Source organism: Coptis chinensis, chromosome 3 (genome assembly GCF_015680905.1).
Source record: "Coptis chinensis isolate HL-2020 chromosome 3, ASM1568090v1, whole genome shotgun sequence".
In the NCBI taxonomy this organism is placed as follows: Eukaryota; Viridiplantae; Streptophyta; class Magnoliopsida; order Ranunculales; family Ranunculaceae; genus Coptis; species Coptis chinensis.
This window is the reverse complement of record NC_141458.1, coordinates 16,399,770-16,418,977: the sequence shown is the minus strand read 5'-3', so window position 1 is coordinate 16,418,977 and position 19,208 is coordinate 16,399,770. Positions and strand designations below refer to the sequence as shown.

The window sequence follows — 19,208 nt, the reverse complement described above, 5'->3', positions numbered from 1 at the left end:
ACTTGGGGGGAATTATGATCCAAGATTCCGAGAATCCTTGTTTCATTCTAGATGTTATGAATGGCTGGTGCTAAAAGGGTTCTAAAAATATTTTATTATTTGTAAGATGTATGCGTTTTACTATTGCGCCAAAGAGTGCCAATAAAGAAGATTGTTTAAGATATTGTTACGTAAGCATACTTATCGAAGAAAATTGAGGTCTTATAAGTGTTTTCGACACTATATGAATGATATGTGATGATCTTTAACAAAGGCATCACTTACTAAACATATATCTAAATGGTTTTCCAATTTATTGACTTTGTCATGAGAAATTGGAAAATGTGGGGGATTATGAATCTCCTTAAATTAATTAATTTAAAATTGGAAATTTGTTGAAGCATTACTCAAAAGACATCAAATGTGGTGTTTTACTCTAGGAGAGATGCATAAATTTTTTGGAAATCCTCAAAACAAACGTGCATAGCAAGGTCCACTATGAAATCAGAATTTATAGCGTTGGACAAGGCTAGAGAAGAAGCTGAGTGGCTTCAAAATTTCTTAGAGAATATTCCAAACTGGGCTAAACCTATGCCAGCAGTGTGTATACACTGTGACAGCCAATCTGCTATTGGTAGAGCACAAAGTAGCATGTATAACGGGAAGTCTCGACACATACGTTATAGACATAACACCGTTATACAATTGCTCTCAAATAGAGTTATCTCAATCGACTATGTAAGGTCAAAAGATAACATTGTGGATCTACTTACAAAAATAAGAGAGCAAGTAGAACGATTATCAAGGGGAATAGGCTTAAAGCCTTTAGAGATAATCAACCAAGAGTCCTCATAATGGAAAAACCAACCTAGTTGACTGGAGATCCTAAGATCTAGGTTCAAAGGGCCAACTGAATTATGTCTGTGACTTAGTTAGCACTGGATATAAAACAGTGCATATCTGCCGCGAGAACCAGGATAAGTCAAGATTTTAATGATTTACTATATCTTGGAAAGTTATGTTATCCAAATGGAGTATTGCAGGATACTCTTTATAGAAATCACCTATGTTAGTGTGGGAAGTGGAATATTCTATGAGAATTTTAAAGGCAAATGTCTCAAAAGCACTATCTGAAACCAAAAAGTGTTCAAGGCCAAAATGAACACAAACGTGAGAACCAACAGTATTCGAGAAGGTACTGCGTGAAGATGATTGTCTAGGTTTATACAAACGGCTAACAGTTCAAGGACATTAATCGAAGTCTACTGATCGTCCAATTAAATCCGATCGTCTTTCACTAAGGCAAGTTCAAGGCCTCCCATGCTACTTGACCGATCGCGGTATCTTTTATTTGTAAAAAGAACGTAAATCCGATGTTTATGCTAGAAGAAGCCAAATCTTCATTCATGTGGGGGATTGTTAGAAAAATAGATTTATACAAATCCATTGAGATATGAATGAGTTATTTGTCTCCCAAGTTACCCCACTTGAGATGAAATGGGTTTCTCTTGAAACAGTACGTAAAGTGAGAAAAACCTTTTCGAAATGGTGCACTGGTTCGAAACAGTGCATTATGCCAAAAAGGTGCAACCTTTCGAAATATGCACTGGTTCGAAACAATACATCATCTTAAAAAGGTGTGACCTTTTGAAATAGGCACTGGTTCGAAACAGTGCTTTATGCCGAAATGGTGTGTCTTTTCAAAACATGTGACTTTTCAAAGAGTTGCTTACTTTTTCCCAAGAGTCACTGTGTTGTTTCAAAGAGGCACGACTCACCTATAAATAGTGGATGAATTTAGAGAGAAAGACACACCAGATCACACAAAGTTCTGATCTTTCTCTTCTCCCCCTGTTCTTAGTCAAATACTATGTTGTGTTCGCTGATTCTATAGAATTAAAGTGCTAGCTTTCTATAGAAGGAAATTCGTTCTATCTTGGGAGACAGTTTCCCAAAATCTGTCTTAAGGACATAGTTAATCTTCACTAGACTCGAATTTAATAATTGGTAAATTAAGTTCATTAGTTGAACTAAAGGTTTGTTCATGATATATTTGTTATATCAATTTGATTTTCTTGTTTACTTAACAATAAGTATATTTTTTGAAATAAGTTTCCTACATGTTGTCTTATTCAAATACCATCCAGACGCTGGATAATTAGGAATCCTCTGTGTTCAAAATTGAAAATCGCTTATTCCAGCTTATTCATTCTGTTGCAACATAAATTTTACACCTTAAGTACCTGTGTGATGATTTTTCCTAATCAAGAAACACAAATATTTTGTTGATGATCAAAGAACAACTAGAAATATTGAATCAATAAGAAGAAGAGATTTAGAAGATGATGAGTTGAACCACGTCCTTTAATGGCTGCCTACGTATCCTGTGTATAGGAATCAAACTCAAAGCGTAGTTCAACTATTCTATTTATAAGAATAGATGAGATTTCCCAATTAGTGTTTAACTAGGAAACCGTCTCTTGTTAAGTATCATCTTGATGAATAGATGAGGTTTCCCAATTAGTGTTTAACTAGGAGACCGTTTCTTGTTAAGTCTCATCTTGACTCTTCTAGAAGCCCCATGTTTCCCAAGTCAAATAGGTCTCCTTTATTGACTTAAACAATATAAAAACATGTTTAGGTTCGGAGTAGTAGTTAGAGCTCCGAGCCTAGTAGTTGAGCTCCGGATTTGGAGTTCATAATTAGGAGTTGGTTCTCCGAGCCTACTATTCCGGCCAACCAGTTCCGAACCTTCAGTTCTCCAAGCCTACTCCAACCAATTCCGAACATCCTCTTCTTATTTCACTCCCGAACCTAGGAGGTGAGTTAGTCAGGACCTGGACTTAAAGTGTGTTCTGGTACTTCCTACCCACACTAAGACCATACCCGAGCGTTAAGAAAATGTTGTCACGTGTCACATATTTATTTGCTAAAATATGTACACACAGATGCCCCTCTTTTTTCTTCATGGGTTGTAGTTTAAACCCTTAAGGAAAAAGGGTAAAAAGGGATACGCTCGTCACGGCGCGCAATCATAGAAAAAGCAGCGAGCAATATACCTATATCTGCTCCGTGAAATTCATACATAAAATCTCGCATTATTTCAACTCAAAAAACTATGTTATCCGAACATGCCATAACCATGACCCGGACCGTATATATTAAGCGGGTCGGCTTGCATATTAGAAGATTTCAAGGCGGCAAGGAATTAAACTTTCTCAAATCAGGACATGTCCTGCCATGAACCGAACTCGAACTGATCAGCACATGCCCATAAGCCCATTATCACTTATCCGGAATTGACAAACAAAAAGTCAAAGTGTCAAAACTAAAAACCACACTCATTGCCTTTGTATTATCTTCAAAAGAGCAAAAGATTATGGTGGTGGGGTATTCTCACTTCGCAAAGAATCCGTCATGAGCGATCTCATTCATAAAGATCTTACTCGATTTCCTATCTTAGATCTTTGCTGATTTGCCATCCGCTTTCACGGAGGCTGTAATTGATGGTGTTATTGCTCTCTTTGAAAAGCTGCATTTGCATGCATACCACATCGCTTGGATGCATTGTGCTTGAATAACAAAGGGCCGCAAGGCGTTAAGGATTGCAAATGCTTTGAGGTCCTTTGTAAGAATATTTACTTCGGGGCGTATATGCGGGATCTTTCGGGATGCTCTGGGATCATTGTCATTTCAAAGATTGGTCATGGGGTTGAAGCTCCTTCCTTGTCCACTGAATCAATAGGTTGTTCCCCCGATGTTCTAATGGAAACCGATGAGGAAAGAAAGTATTCGGTTTATTTGATGATGATGGGGAATTTTCAAAGATGGAAACTTCATAACAAATAACCGAGGCATCTCGATGGTTCTTTAGCAAATATTGAGTCTTTCCTTCCTAGCATAAATAATCTTTGCCCGTCTTCTTGAAACGATTCTTCATAATGCCGATACATGCCATATTATTTCCTTGTAAGCAATGCCAAAATCCTTCAACACATCAAAGATCTGTGGACCCCAATTCAAAACCATATTGCTAGAACCTTTCAACACCAAGTTGGACAAAGCCGGGAAAGAATTCCCGACGACCTCCATTTGCTTTCGAGTCAAGCTCAGCTAGATGAATCCCACTCACCGAAATTAAAGTTTCATTTGTTGCCTTGAGACGTTCCCTCAAAATGTGCATAGTGTTGAACTAGAGTAGCGAGAATGTTGAGGTGAAAAGTTCCTGAAAGCAACAGATATACTCTGCCCAACTGAAAATGTAAGCGGCATTAGTGGTAAGGTGAACAACTGCAGAACAGCTTCAATCCCTTTCTTATCAATAAATATACGGCAACGCTCAAGTACATGCATCCGTCGTTAGTTCATGAAACTCTGAAGATCTTGTTGCAAACTACTCATCCGGAATTGAGTCATCAGTATTCTAATAGCTTGTTGCAAACTACTCATCCGGAATTGAGTCATCAGGAGATGTGAAGCCCACTACCTATCCGGAATTGAGTCATCCGGAATTGAGTCATCAGGAGATGTGAAGCCCACTACTTATCCGGAATTGAGTCATCCGGAAGAGAGAATAAAGGAGAATCTTTATACTTGTTGAAGCCTTCCTTGAATTCGTTTCCTTGCTGAACTCCTTTTCTCTTTCTATTTGTATAACTCCTTTTAGTTATGAACACTATATAAACCTCCTGTGAGCCTCCATTACCACCTCAAATTTATAGTTAGACTCTTCTGTGATAATTTCTCCAAATAAACTTTACTTTCGAAATCCAATCTCATACATACACTCTTGCTTGCTGCCACCACTTAAACGGTCAAGGTGTTTTCGAAAGCGTCTTGTTTCCGCCGTTTATCGATTAAAGTCGAAATAAAGAAAACAAGCACGAAAATATTCATAACAGCTTTGAATTTGTCTCTCGCCTATCGACTTTGGGTCCGATGTTCCTCTTTTCGACCGCTAATAAAACTAAAATCTTTGACTGGAATATTATTCCATTCGGTGATATTTCAGATTTGGGAAAGATCCTTAACACATTTGCAATTCCAAAAGAAATCAAAATTGAATATCCATGGACTTTGAAAAGTCGGACTCGACTCCCCCCTTCGCGTTTATGGCGGATGCTCTCGAAAGTACTTCCAAGTCTCGATCAACAGAGTAATGCCTTGGTTTGTTCGCAACCGTCACATACATACACATATTGGCCCGAAAGCACAATATATTGGTGACTTAAGGAAATTGAAGTTTTGGTAGGTATAGCCAATAACCACATTAAGAACTTAAACAATCAGTTCCAGTGTTGGTCAGTACTCAGTATCGGCTTTGCTAGTGAACCAGCACGTCCATATTGATCAAGTTAGTACCATTGCTATCACTGCGTATTCCCAAATCCAATGTCTCACCAATCAATGTCGGGCTCTTCAATCCACAAATTAAAGCAGTTCCGAATCCAGTACTGGGCAATGCTATTGTTGAGGCAGTTCCGGATATGTTAAGTTACAATGCAATTCGGATAGGCCGGGTACTATAGTTAACAATATAGTTTCGGATTCTTCCGTCCACAAAACAGTTTCGGGTTTGTTATTCGAGAGAACAGTACCAAACTTGGACATTATGTGTTCCTTATTAGCTAGGAAGTGGAGCTCTGAACTTAGACAAGTTCCGAAAGTGGAGTTCCAGGCAAGCTAGGAAGTGGTGTTCCGAACTTGGACAAGTTCCGAACGTGGAGTTCCAGACTAGCTAGGAAGTGGAGTTCCGAACGTGGAGTTCCTAACTAGCTAGGAAGTGGAGTTCCGAACTTGGACAAGTTCCGAACGTGGAGTTCCAGACTAGTTAGGAAGTAGAGTTTCGAATGTGGAGTTCCTAACTAGCTAGGAAGTAGAGTTTCGAACTTTGACAAGTTCCGAACGTGAAGTTCCAGACTAGCTAGGATGTGGTGTTATTTTCTCCTTATTTGCATAAATATGTATACACAGATGCCCTACTTTTCTCTCATACGATGGTTGCACATTCGACCGTTGAGGGAAAATGACAAAAGTGTCAAATTATATTTTATACAAATTCATATTCCGAATCTTAGAAAAACAAGGTTTTGTAGAAAAATAGGGTTTGCCCCTATGTCAATTCCTGTAAATACCTTTAGTTTTGTTAAGAAATAAGACTTTGTATGAACGTAGGGTGTGCCCTCAGATTATTTCTGTAGAGTCTTTAAATGATCGATATCTAATGCATAAACCAACACTTATAAGCATAAAGCATTAGAACTGCTCTTAGGAGGATAAAATCCAAGCTAAGTTAAACTTTCTCCATCACACGAGGAACAACACATGAGATCTTTCACTCATTATCCCGAGAAAGCTTTCTAAAGGTTCTGATACAACTTTGGCCAACATATGGGATCTTTCACCCAACATCCAAAAAGTATCCCAACAAAAAATTATAAAAGAAATAATGCTCTGAAAAGAGAAATATAACTTTTATTGAGAATTGATTGGCATAGATCATGCCCCCAGTATAGTGGAAGCAGATCCAAATTTGTGAAATTTTTGTCTCTTAGAAGCTAAGAGTAGTATAACATTACTTGGAAACAGTACATGTTAGCATCGAGATTCACCGCTGGAGGATCTTTCATAAACATCTTGTTCCTGGTTAACTTCAAAGATGTCCTCATAAGGATAAGTTAAAGTGGTAAAGTCCCTATCTGTGGGGGTAATTTATTACTTCGAGCGTGTCACTAGTCTTCGTCTCTTGGACTTATCTTGATAGGAATTCTGTCGACTAACTTGTGCTCGATTTGTGGTTCCTCGGACTTCCTATCATTATAATGACTAGCAAAGCTCCTACCAACAGGAACGGAAGTGACACTGGTTATCACTCTTTTATAAGAAGATTCCCTATCCAATTGGTCTTCTTCTAGTTCTGCATACTTATCGATCCGAGCATACAACTCTGTCATGTTCGTAGGCTCCTCTTTCTTCAAGGACATGTATAGACCAGAAGTGGGATCTAACCCCTTTCTAAAGGCCACAATGGCAAGGGTCTCATCGACGTTGTCAATATGCAATTGCACCTTGTTAAATCTTTTGGTGAAATCCCTAATATTTCGTCCTTTCGGATCTTCATGTCAAATAGTGCATCGGCCGGTTTTAATATAGAATTCGGTTGCAACTGAATTTTCACAATGAAATTGATGGATGACACCTTAAACTTCGTGAATGCTGCCCTTGGGCTTCGTGTACTAGATGAGTGCCGAAGTCCGTCAAACTTGAAGCAAAATACCCGCGACAAATAATGATCTTTCTTAGAAAGACCCACCATTGCTTGACGATAAACGAGCACATGAGAGACTGGATCTCCTTGCCATTAAATTTAGAGAACTCCGGTGGTTTATAATAATGGGGGATGTATCCACTCATAACATGTCGTGAAAAAGGAGTTCCAATGTCTCCCTCGATTGCTGACTGAACAACTGACTCATCCATCTTAGTTGGTTTCGAACCTCTCAATTCCTCCAGTATTTGCGCCTTGAGCTGTGTAAGAGTAGTCGGTTAATGAATTTGAGTTCTCTCGTTGTTATACCTCGGACCTGGACTCTCGTAGTTCTCATCTCGATGATAACGTGGTTCCGGATCCCAAGATCGAGTGGAGGAGTTTGCAAAACTGGATCGGGGAACTGAGGGATTCTGAGGCAATGAAGGTTCCCTTGGAACTGAAAGTCTTCTTCGTACTGAGGGTGACCTTGATAGTTGTGGATTCCGGGAAAACACATTCGGACGTCCATCCCTCGTACCTTTAGAACTTGAATACCAAGAGAAGTCAGTTTCGTGTGAACTCGAGTGTCGGGTTGGATCCAATTTCAGATTATAATCCGAATTTGGTTGGTCGCTATGATACCCAACGAAGTAAGGGATATAAGGCGTAGGGACGTAACCCTCACTATGGTCAAGACTTGGTGGCGGAAACGCCCTCGAAGTTTCCATCAGTAGGCAACACTACTCTTGGGGGTGAACGACCCTCCTGCATGCGGTAGTAGTCTTGTAAAAAACGTAAACGAGCCTCTTGTCGACCACGTTCGGCCATCACAGCATCCATGATGGCTTGGTTGGTTATGGCAGATTGGGGAGTATCGTTGTTAGGCTCATCTTCTTCACGACCCTGTCCAAAACGATGATCTCCTCTACGTTCAGATTGTCTTTGAGAAGTAACATGTGGGTTATTGATCTCGTTATTCCCCTCGTTACTTTGATTCACATTGGCTCTTGTAGTAACTATGATTTTGAATCAAAGTGAAGATAAGAATTATTTTTTTTTAAAGAACAACAACCCAAGAAAAATTGGTGGGTAGGAGAACCTAGAATCGAAAAAATTTCAACCAAGAAATCAAATCAATTCTGTATGGTGTTCCCACAGACGGCGCCAATTGTGTGATGATTTTTCCTAATCAAGAAACACAAATATTTTGTTGATGATCAAAGAACAACTAGAAGTATTGAATCAATAAGAAGAAGAGATTTAGAATATGATGAGTTGAACCACGTCCTTTAATGGCTGCCTACGTATCCTGTGTATAGGAATCAAACTCAAAGTGTAGTTCAACTATTCTATTTATAAGAATAGATGAGATTTCCCAATTAGTGTTTAACTAGGAAACCGTCTCTTGTTAAGTATCATCTTGATGAATAGATGAGGTTTCTCAATTAGTGTTTAACTAGGAGACCGTTTCTTGTTAAGTCTCATCTTGACTCTTCTAGAAGCCCCATGTTTCCCAAGTCAAATAGGTCTCCTTTATTGACTTAAACAATGAGAAAAAAACATGTTTAGGTTCGGAGTAGTAGTTAGAGCTCCGAGCCTAGTAGTTGAGCTCGGTTGGAGTTCATAATTAGGAGTTGGTTCTCGAGCCTACTATTCCGCCAACCGGTTCGAACCTTCAGTTCTCCGAGCCTACTCCTACCAATTCCGAACATCCTCTTCTTATTTCACTCCCGAACCTAGGAGGTGAGTTTGTCAGGACCTGGACTTAAAGTGTGTTCTGGTACTTCCTACCCACACTAAGACCATACCCGAGCGTTAAGAAAATGTTGTCACGTGTCACATATTTATTTGCTAAAATATGTACACACAGTACCCATCTGATCGAGAGCTGTAGAAGTAGAACTTTGTAAAATTGCTTATGGCGAAAAATGGAGACTCTTCAATGACTATATCCGTAGTAACTGGGTTGACGCAGTATCAGTCCATGCACCATGTTGGTAACATTTTCCCGACTACTGCATCCAAGATTTAGATATAAATTAAGTACAAGTCTTCTAACATGTTACTAAATCGTGGCAGCAGGATAGAGTGATATACGTTTAGGGACTTCTACTCAATTTTCCTATACGGTGAGAACTCGAACAGGCATTATATATACAACCATAACAGTAAGGCTGACAATAGAATGGGCGTGGTAATATCGTACTACACTTGCTAATAATATCAGGTTTCCCGAATTGTGCACCTTCTGTCTCTCTCCAAATCTACTTATATAAATCCAGTGTCGGCGTCTTTAGGAATACCTTTGCTTTAAGTCTCTTTGTTTTCTTTTCAACCTTAAAAACACACACACACACTCTTCTCTCCAAGTTAGTGTGATTACCTTGCAATGGCTACTCAAGCAAGCCTTCTTTTGACCAAGCAACTCAATGGTATTAATAAGATCATCTTTTTGTTTTGTTTTGTTTTGTTAGAAGAAGTTTGACTATGTTAAGAAGTAGTGTAATATCAATGGTTACTATTGCAGATCTTAGTAAGCATCCAGTGGATGGTTTTTCTGCGGGTTTAGTCGACGACAGCAATATCTTTGAATGGAGCGTCACTATCATTGGACCCCCCGACACTTATTAGTAAGCAGCAGCAAGATTGTATATTTCCTTTTTCGTTTCATGCATGTTTTTCATGATTAATTAATACTTTCTTTTGTTTTTTATGTTGTTTACAACGATTGATCATTAGGCTTCCTTTTGTTCTCTTAGGTTGTAGGGGGTTGATGTATTTGTTCGCCTATTTTGCAACTTTTTGGTATTCGGGGTCGTATTTTAATTCATTGTTTCATACTTGTATATATCCAATCCGTTTGTTTGTTCGGATTCAGTGCGATTATGAAGGGGTTTGGTTATTGACTAATTTGCAAGCATTGAGCTTTGTTATTCACCTAATTTAAAACCTAGTTTATCTCCTAAGTATAATTTGAGAGTAGGTTTGAGTACTTTACTGGACGTTCTTCAGTTTTACCTAAATAATTAAGCGTTGTTTTTTGTAATTATAGTGACGGAGGGTTTTACAATGCCCTCATGACATTTCCATCCGATTATCCAAACAACCCTCCTTCAGTAAAGTTTATTTCCGAGATGTGGCATCCAAATGGTGAGTTGATTTATTTTCTTGTTGGCTACATACTAATTTGTAATAGACGATTATTTGAAATTAAATTCTGTTTTGTCTACAGTTTATCCCGATGGAAAAGTTTGCGTATCTATTCTTCACGCTCCTGGAGACGATCCAAATGGCTATGAGCTTGCAAGTGAGCGGTGGATGCCAGTCCATACGGTACAATTTCATCTTATTAATTCAACTTTACCTTTCTACGTTTCATTTTCCGGGGCATTTTTTTGTATTATATGTTGTTTGTTATTAGCGTTTTATATGCATATTGTCTGAAGTCCATACTTAATATTTAATATTAGACCATGGTATATATTACTCTAATTGTGTTAAAGCTGTATTAGGGTGCTCATCAATGATTGGGGTAAAAGTGGTTCTGTTACAATCCTTTTATGACATTTTTAGGTACAGGGGTCAGCTATAGACTTGATTCAGGTCATGTTATAGTAGTCTAGTGGCATCGATTGTGAAAATTAGTGCAAGCATGAAGAATCTGGTTCCAGTTATTGTGTGTCAAAACAAGATGGGAATAGTGATCTTGGATGCATAGGCTCATTGTTGAAACATGAAATTGAACCAACGTTGATGTAGTAGATAATGGTTGTCTCACGTCAGGCTTTGCCGAATTCATATCCATATTTTGACACCAGTAGAATGTGACTAACTTTATACAATTGCGATGGACATCATAACAAGAGCTTCATGGGTATAATTTTCTCCACAAGTAATTATAGTAGGGAGGTAGTATCCTTGGCTGAAATTGCAATTTCAAGTTCTAGATATGTCGTCTTTTAGTCTGCTTGCAAATATTGGGACGTCTGACATAACATGTACTTTGTAGCAGTTGTTGGCTTGTTTCTCACTAGGACTTTTAGTGTGATCCTTATAACTCAGTTCTGTAAGTTTAAGTAAGAGTTTGATTGTCATACTGTTTTTCCTATATAATAAGTTCTGTTATAGGACCTTGTAAGGTATTTCTCCATTTCTTTTTAACAATCAACAGTTGTTTATTTATATATGTATCACTCAGTAACTAGGTAGCTTATTTTCCACAGGTGGAAAGCATTGTTGTCAGCATCATCTCAATGCTCTCATGTCCCAACGATGAATCTCCAGCAAATGTAGATGCTGCGGTACGTTAGAATATACTTATAAGATTGCACTGTCACCATATTCCAATTGTATTCATGTAGCCGTTTAGTAGTTTCTAATTTTATTTTTTGATCTTTCTTGTTTCCTGCCACACACATTAGCATTACAGATCAAAAGTTTGCAAGTGCTAATTGGGTGGGATACCTTACAAAATGATAACCTTTTTAGGGTAGGCTTAACTAGTAAGAGTACTGACCAGAAGAAGGGTTTGTTCATGTTCATGAACCTCTGCTTGTTGGATTGCTACCTGAGTTGGACATGGGCATTGTCACACAAGGCACACAACGCTTTTTTTTTTTATGTGGTCCGTAGTTTAGCTTTTAGGGGTAGACGGGCACCGGTGTACTGCTGCTTGGGTCATGCTACTGCAAGATCCCTGGTAGACTTATATGTGTGTCAGTGTCCTGAGGGAGCTCCTCCTAGCGGAAATGTCCCTTAACGAGGGGAAAAACACAGCCCTTCTGTTTTCCCATAATTACTATTAATCTTCTTTTAGAACAAAACTGAGGGAAGGAGAGTAGCAAGTGGGATTAAATAATTTCAGGAACTTGGAGGTACTTGTTATACTCGTGCTTTCATGTGCATGTGTTTTTCTTAGAAGGCACTAGAAGCCTAGAAGGTGGCTGTTACAGATATTAGATTTCCTAGCAAGGTCTCTCACGAATGTGGCACATCATGCTAAAGGTGGTCTGAACGACATACTCCATCATTGGCTATGTATTATTCTTCAGTGTACCTGACACTCTTTTCCATAATATTTGGCGCGCAAGTACTTTTCCCATTGCTGTTCTTAATGGAAGAAGGCTCAAAATTAGTAGATAAACATCGAAACCAATTTTGTGCGCAAGATTCCTTTAGACCTCTTGGCTAAGACTTGAAACATGAGATCTGTGCACCTTGTTCATTGGAAAATGAGGAGCTAGATGCTGACCATAGGAAGGATTATGCTTATTCTTCATCATATAATAAGTTTCGTAATTTTGTTTTTGTTTTCCTTAGAAGTGATTTTTCTCTTGTAGAGTTATTCTCGTGGTAAACTCGCATGTGTCCCCACTACCATTTATAATAATTGGGCTTAAATATGTGTGCTGCACGGTGTGCCTGTTGAAATATCTGAGCTCTGTTAGAATATGCTAGCTATATGAGTTTGGTTTTACAGGGTTAGTTCCTCACATATCATTATATACACACTTTGCAGATAGAATGGAGAGATAAGAAGGATGCATTCAAGAAGCGCGTTGGCCGCATTGTGAGGAGATCCCAAGAAATGTTATGAATATGGTGCAAACTACAAAGCTGCGTTCATAATATTTTTTCTCTGACTCGTGTGAAAATCTCCATTAGAGTTCTTTAGTTGTTTCCCATCTTTTTCCTTTACGCCCCTATTTCTCTCCGTCCAAGTTTTCCTTAGTATTGATGTAACCTATTGGGCAGATTGCAAATGGTACGGGATTTTTAAATTTTCTGGTGGGGAGTTTGGACCCTTAACTTCTGGTATACATTTGATTCTGGGTGAAGTCATCATCCTGACTTCCTTGTGTGAATTTTCTTAATACTGTTAATGTAATTAATGGTGCTGTAAGGGAATTTTTATTTCTTTTCATGCCATGTGGCTAGGAACTAACTAAATTGAGGAAACATTTCGCACGAATACAAGCTCCCATTATTTGACAAAACTGCGATTGAACTGCATACAATGATACAACGTACCTGGACCCTCTTGAGTAACCAGCAAAACAACACTGCTCCCAAATAGGACGTCCGTATCTGGCTATAATCATTGTTAATCCCAGTATCATGAGGTGGTTCCCAATTTAATATGGTCCTATTATTGACAGACCCCATATTGTGTTGGGTAGACCCCGGCCCAATTTGGGGTCTGTAATTATGTTGGGCACTAGATAGAGTCTCACTGTCTCGTACCCCCCCTCCCAAATTAAAAAAATCCAACTTAAAATAAAAGGTATTTGTTACTGTCAGACCCCAATTTGTGTTGGGCGGACTCCAAAAAAAAAAACGACTATTACAAGTGTGTCATTGGTTTCAAAAAATCCAAAAAAATAATAATTATTACAACTATCGCCATTTGATTCCCAAAAATTGAATTTGAAACCCCAAACTTAAGCGTCAATTGGCTTCGTTTGGATTTAAGTCCCAAACGACTTGGCCACATTTGTTTGGGGACTTAGTCTAAATGACCCTACCACACGGGTTAAGAGCCCAAAAAGCGAACTTTGAATTTTTTTCAAAGTTCAAATCCCAAACGACGTGGCCAAACCGTGCGGGTCGAGTCCAAAACGATGTGGTACGTAATCGAATTTGGACTTATAAAAAATAGTCATACCGTTTGGACTTAGAAAAATCCCCAACGATATGGCCACACCGTTTGGACTAAGTCTCCAACGATATGGTCACACTGTTTGGACTTAGTTCAAAACGACCTGCGCACCATAGATTTAGCCTTAATATATTAACTCTATTCCGCTTTGTCAAAATCAGTCGTACTGAGTTCGGGTAATCGGGTCGTTTGGATTGGTAGATTTTAACCCATGGGCCAAACGTTTTGGGCTGGGCTGAATATATTGTGGGCACCCAAGGTATAGTATTGGTTTTGTTTTGACAAAGTTTGATTTGACAATTTATTAAGTTCCAGTTGGTGCATTCCTCTCGCTTCCATCGCGCACTACGTAGGTAACGCTTCTCTTTCCAGTCAAGCTTTTTCTTTGACTTCAACTCAATCGGATCTATATTAAATTATATATATTTCATTAATATTCAGTAATCAGTTGCAGAATGTTGTTGTGACTTGTCAAGGGAAAGAAAAAAAATGTCTTCAGCTCAAGATCCGTTTTACATTGTTAAAGAGGAGATTCAGGATTCTGTAAGTGCCTACCTGACTTTTGAGTTTGTATAATGTAACTCTATATGTTGAATTTGTTATTTTCTTTTCAGATTGATAAATTGCAATCGACCTTTCACCAATGGCAAAATATTTCTTCCAATACTGGAGACCGAGTTCGTCTTACAAAGGAGCTCCTTGCTGCCTGCGAAAGCATCGCGTGGCAGGTACAAATGTGTTTTTACTTTTGTTATGCCCTACTACTTATGTGAATATATACCAGCTCCAATGGAATTATATCTCTTTAATCCTTTTTGGTTATAGATCGATACGATTCTTTGTAGAATTATCTTTGCCTTCTGAATTCTCCAACTTTTGCATAGGAAGGTGGATGAATTGGATAAGACGATAGCTGTCGCTGCCAGAGATCCTGCCTTTTTTAGTATCGATCAAGTGGAGCTAGAAAAACGAAAAAGATGGACCAGCACTGCTCGTACACAGGTATGATATTTGACGGTTCACTAGATACTCTTGTTTTCCTGACTTTATTACTTCACTGAAACCAATGTATGGATTGCCAGTTATTTATTTATTTATTTATTTATTTTTAAATTATAGGAATATTGGATCTTACTCATACAGGGAGTCCCTCCCCTAATATTTCGCACCTATAATGTGTATCATGCATTGCACGATTTGTAATCTGAAAAATGAGTCTGGATCTCCTGATGTGTTATAATATTCATTAGGTAGCTACAGTGAGGAAATCCGTTGAAGCTGGAAAAGAGCAGAACAACACGATCAGTAACGTAAATGGCATGCGCCAAGAGCTGATGAGGTTTCCAAATGACAGTCCGTATCAGGCAAGCAGATCAAACCAGTATGGTGCCCGAGATAATGATGACTTTATTTCATCAGAATCGGATAGGCAGCTGCTTCTCATGAGGTAACCCTTCCCCCCATTGCGTTCTTTCCTTGTCTCCCTCTTTTCTATCTTTTGTTTAACATTTTCAGCAGTTGATCTTCTGGAGCTCATGATTATTGATGCTTAGGAACCATAAGATCAAGTTTGGTCGTTCTTTGTAGCAAAATCTATTTCAAGAAATATCTAGAGTTCAAAATATTTTAAACTAGAAGTGTTTATTTTCTTAATGCTGAATTTGAGGAAGAAATGATGTTGATGAAACCGTCATACTGAGCTTTATGGAGTATGCATATACAGATATACCAATAAAAAAAGGGATAATGTATAGGTTTTCCACATTGACTACCAATCCACTAATGCTTAGGCTTGTTTGTGACTATTAAGGAGATAAATATGTACCGATCAAGAAACATAATTGGATCTTACTGACTGCTGGTGTCTGCCAATTGCTTGTAGACAACAGGATGAAGAATTGGACGAGTTAAGTGCAAGCGTCGTGAGAATCGGAGATGTTGGGCTTACTATACATGATGAACTTACTGGACAGGTATTGTTAATTTGTAGAATGTCTTGAAACACATTTTTCTGGTGGTTGTTGTTGCTTATATAACATATAGAAGTATCTCGAACTTATGCTGTGTTTTAGAAGAGAGAATATTGGAGGCGGGAATGAGGGGAACAAATTCTGTTATAAATTATTAAAAATAAATACCCTTCATTTTGAAGGGAAGTTGCTTACCCAAATTTTCATATGCTTAATTTTTTTGCTTTTGGAATTCATGTTTAACTGTCTCGGTCCATCGTCTCTCTCTCATCCTGATTCCATGAACTAAAACCACAGCCTTAATGTTTTATACCTTCCAGAAGATCGTGCATCACTCATAATTGGGTACGTGATACATACCAGTAATACTTAAATTGAAATCATTATCCTAATCCAACCAATCGAAATTGAGTGTTATTTTAGTCAATCAATTGCCAATTCTTGTGCATTTATCTTTTCCTATTGCAACAGGAGAAGATTATACATGAACTTGGCTTGGATATGGAGAGTACCTCCAATCGTCTCGATTTTGTTCAGGTTTACCACTTTATCTCGGATAATGCTTTTTCAGCGTTATCAAATTTCATTTCTGTGGTCTAATCCATTACTTTAATTTAACAAATCAGAGCTTTTATTGCAGAAAAAGGTTGCAATGGTTATGAAGAAGGCAGGAGCAAAAGGTCAGATTATGATGATAGTGTTTTTGGTGATTCTATTCATTGTTCTATTTGTTTTGGTCTTTTTCACTTAAAATTAGTGTATGTTAGTGGTTGTATGTGGAAGAGTTCTGGTTGAACGGCTTATTTAGGCATCAGAAGGGAATATAGACTTGGTTTCTGCTATGATCATGTATATTTATTTTTATAACAATGCTTACAACAGAAATAAAGTATATAGAGTAACCATGGCCTCCATATTCTTTAGTACCATTCAATGCGTCTTTTTTCCACTATAGATTCGATTCATAAGTCAACAATAAAAAACCACGACTCAAGAAAGGTTAGAGTCCATTCCTCAACCAAGATTCAGGTTGATCACACTGTTGATGGTCCTTAATGCGCATGGCCTTCATATAATTATATTCTCTATGCCCTTAATCACTCTTCACTTTACAGACTTTCTTCCTCCTGTGCTTTTGACTTCTTCATGGTCCTGAGAATCTACACCCTTAAAACCTTCTCTACACAAACATGTGGGGTTTAAAAAAAATGAGAGATCACTTAATTGAGAAAATTACCATAAGAAGCACTTTTTTGAGATTAGTACTAAACCTCAAAGAGTTTTTGCCAAAAGAGCCACTAGAACATAATCAAATTGTTTCATTTTTATAACAGAGTGCCTGTTGTTTTCTTGGTACACCAAAAGATTGGTTACTAGATCGCCCATATTGAATTTGTTGAACTTAACTTCATATGAAAGTGCAGTATTCGCGTGCTTGGAAAACATTACTTCACCCGAGTGACACGTGGGACCTGGTAGAACAAAACTTGTAGAGTGATTTCCTGATACTTTAGCTTTTAGTAAGAGTTCAAAGTCCCTTTCTCTTATCATTCAGTTCTTTACCTAGGTAATTGAAAATGAACGTCCAATCAGTCAGTGTCTTCACTATGAATAAAAATATCTTTGTTCATCACGGTCTGATAGGCTATGATTTTACTGTTTGAAACTTGGATGTTTCAACAGAAATACCTTATGAACAAGTAAACTTTACTAGTTACTATAGATCAATTGTCCCCTGAACTGTGCTCGGAAAGTAAGAGTCCGTATAGATTTTACTAGTCACATTGCATAATTTCAACCTAAATATTTCTATTACAGATACCTGGTGAGCAACCTTGCCAGTTTTTTTTTTTTTTTTTTTTTTTTTTTTTTTTTTTTTTTTTGTGGTTGATCAAATAGAAATGTGGTCTTGAAATGCAACAGTCATGACCATCCCATTCCATGACTGCTACTTAGAACTCTGCCATTTGTGTCTGATCGAAGTAGCATCCTGAAGGACTTCCATCAGGTAGCAAAGCCAACAGTACTGGACTTCTAGCTCCCTCATCAACAGTCATGGTCCCTGTATGCAGATTTAGATCGGTAGCGACAAAACCTGGGTGGACACAATTAATACACATTTCTTTGTACTTCTTAGCTACAATTCTAGTGTACGCATTGACTGTTGCCTTAGAAATACTATAAGCAGGGACCATGGTCGGCCATCCATTGGCTACAAGTACCCCTTCTTTTAAGTCACGGAGAAATGTTTGCAGCATTTCATCCAGTTTTTCAAGTGATAAAGTGTCTAGGTCTCCAAGTGACTTTCTGATCTGTTCATTGGGAATCCTCTGTATTCAGAAAATAAAATAAAATAATAAAATAAAATAAAATAAAATAAAATAAAAAATATATATATTTATAATAAATGCATGTTGTCTTATAGGGCCAAAGTAGTGAAAATACTGTATAGACGTATAGTAATCCAAATCATTTCACCTTTAGCTCCGATCTAAGAGATGACACAATTACAATTCTTGCTCCTGATATTGAGAGCTGTAGAAGTGGCAAAAGAGCTTCTGTGACTCTTACACATCCGTAGTAATTTGTGTCGATGCATTCCTTTGCCTTCTCGTAAGTTTGCCGCATCAGTCCTTGCACCATGTTGGTGGCGTTGCCCGAGAGCTGCAGTGATGTTAAGGATTAGATCAAGTATAAGTCTTCTACTGATCAAACATCAATAGTTTTACATGCCACTAACCCAGGTAGCAGAATCAATGTTAAGGGACTTCAGACCTTCCGCATCAACTTCTACTCCTGATGCTCCAGCGTTATTTACCTGTAGAAGGAATTAACAACTTAATAAGAATGATAAGACTGTTAGTGAAATGTACATAGGGTTGGAGTGACTTCTGTTTACCAAGATATCAAGTCTACCAAACGCGTTCGTACAAATCCAGCTAACGTTTCTACACTGGCAGAGTCTTGAACATCAAGCTGGTGGAACACTATGTTTGGCAATCCCGACTTCGTCAGTGTTAATGCTGCTTCTGTCCCACTCTCCTCATTTCTCGCTGTTAACACAACAGTTATACCTTCAATGGCCAATTGTTGAACGATTGCAAGTCCAATGCCCTTGTTTGCACCTGTAACCACTGCATATCTGTAACACGAGCACATCAACCTTATGGTTATGTCTGGAAAGAAATATGAAAAGCTACTATTCGATTTAGTTGAGAAAAAAGAGAAGTAAAAGACCGTACTTGTGTGTTGATGTGTTTGTTTGGTTATCCATTTTCAATTCTTATGGCTGAGGAACCTTACTGGATCTTGTGTATGCAAGGGTAAGTGGAACACGCCTGAGCAATGTGCT

General features: G+C 38.1%; 2 protein-coding genes and 1 pseudogene across 8 annotated transcripts; 2 read left to right on the top strand and 1 right to left on the bottom strand.

Moving 5' to 3' along the window:
- The first annotated feature begins 9,370 nt into the window (after window positions 1-9,370).
- LOC147508254 (ubiquitin-conjugating enzyme E2 7-like) lies at window positions 9,371-13,145 on the top strand. Its single transcript, XM_086599117.1, has 6 exons — window positions 9,371-9,660; window positions 9,756-9,858; window positions 10,281-10,378; window positions 10,461-10,561; window positions 11,452-11,529; window positions 12,747-13,145. The coding sequence occupies exons 1-6, from the start codon at window positions 9,618-9,620 to the stop codon at window positions 12,822-12,824; spliced, it is 501 nt and encodes a 166-aa protein (XP_086455243.1). The 5' UTR covers window positions 9,371-9,617; the 3' UTR covers window positions 12,825-13,145.
- A 1,036-nt stretch (window positions 13,146-14,181) lies between these two features.
- Window positions 14,182-16,770, top strand: LOC147508253 (syntaxin-61-like). 6 transcript variants are annotated; one of them, XM_086600803.1, is made up of 8 exons: window positions 14,182-14,239; window positions 14,328-14,429; window positions 14,501-14,614; window positions 14,775-14,888; window positions 15,137-15,333; window positions 15,769-15,859; window positions 16,328-16,393; window positions 16,497-16,770. In XM_086600803.1, the coding sequence occupies exons 2-8, from the start codon at window positions 14,376-14,378 to the stop codon at window positions 16,605-16,607; spliced, it is 747 nt and encodes a 248-aa protein (XP_086456929.1). In that variant the 5' UTR covers window positions 14,182-14,239; window positions 14,328-14,375; the 3' UTR covers window positions 16,608-16,770. The 6 variants fall into 6 exon arrangements, with proteins under 6 accessions (XP_086456929.1, XP_086456932.1, XP_086456930.1 ...); XM_086600806.1 differs by having other exon boundaries at window positions 14,199-14,239; window positions 14,341-14,429; XM_086600804.1 differs by having other exon boundaries at window positions 14,201-14,239; window positions 14,335-14,429.
- LOC147508252 (short-chain dehydrogenase/reductase 1-like) lies at window positions 16,494-19,199 on the bottom strand (annotated as a pseudogene). Its single transcript, XR_015217977.1, has 5 exons — window positions 19,099-19,199; window positions 18,756-18,998; window positions 18,597-18,674; window positions 18,335-18,520; window positions 16,494-18,186 (listed from the first exon to the last, which is right to left on the bottom strand). The product of XR_015217977.1 is annotated as a short-chain dehydrogenase/reductase 1-like (transcript).
- Window positions 19,200-19,208: the final 9 nt, after the last annotated feature.

Excerpts from the sequence above, each read along its gene's own strand:
- LOC147508254 (XM_086599117.1), top strand. The coding sequence starts at position 9,618 with ATGGCTACTCAAGCAAGCCTTCTTTTGACCAAGCAACTCAATG. Across the intron at positions 9,661-9,755 it reads TTTGACCAAGCAACTCAATG|ATCTTAGTAAGCATCCAGTG; the intron begins GTATTAATAAGA and ends TTACTATTGCAG. Across the intron at positions 10,379-10,460 it reads CGAGATGTGGCATCCAAATG|TTTATCCCGATGGAAAAGTT; the intron begins GTGAGTTGATTT and ends TTTTGTCTACAG.
- LOC147508253 (XM_086600803.1), top strand. The coding sequence starts at position 14,376 with ATGTCTTCAGCTCAAGATCCGTTTTACATTGTTAAAGAGGAGATTCAG. Across the intron at positions 14,889-15,136 it reads CCAGCACTGCTCGTACACAG|GTAGCTACAGTGAGGAAATC; the intron begins GTATGATATTTG and ends AATATTCATTAG. Across the intron at positions 16,394-16,496 it reads ATCGTCTCGATTTTGTTCAG|AAAAAGGTTGCAATGGTTAT; the intron begins GTTTACCACTTT and ends CTTTTATTGCAG.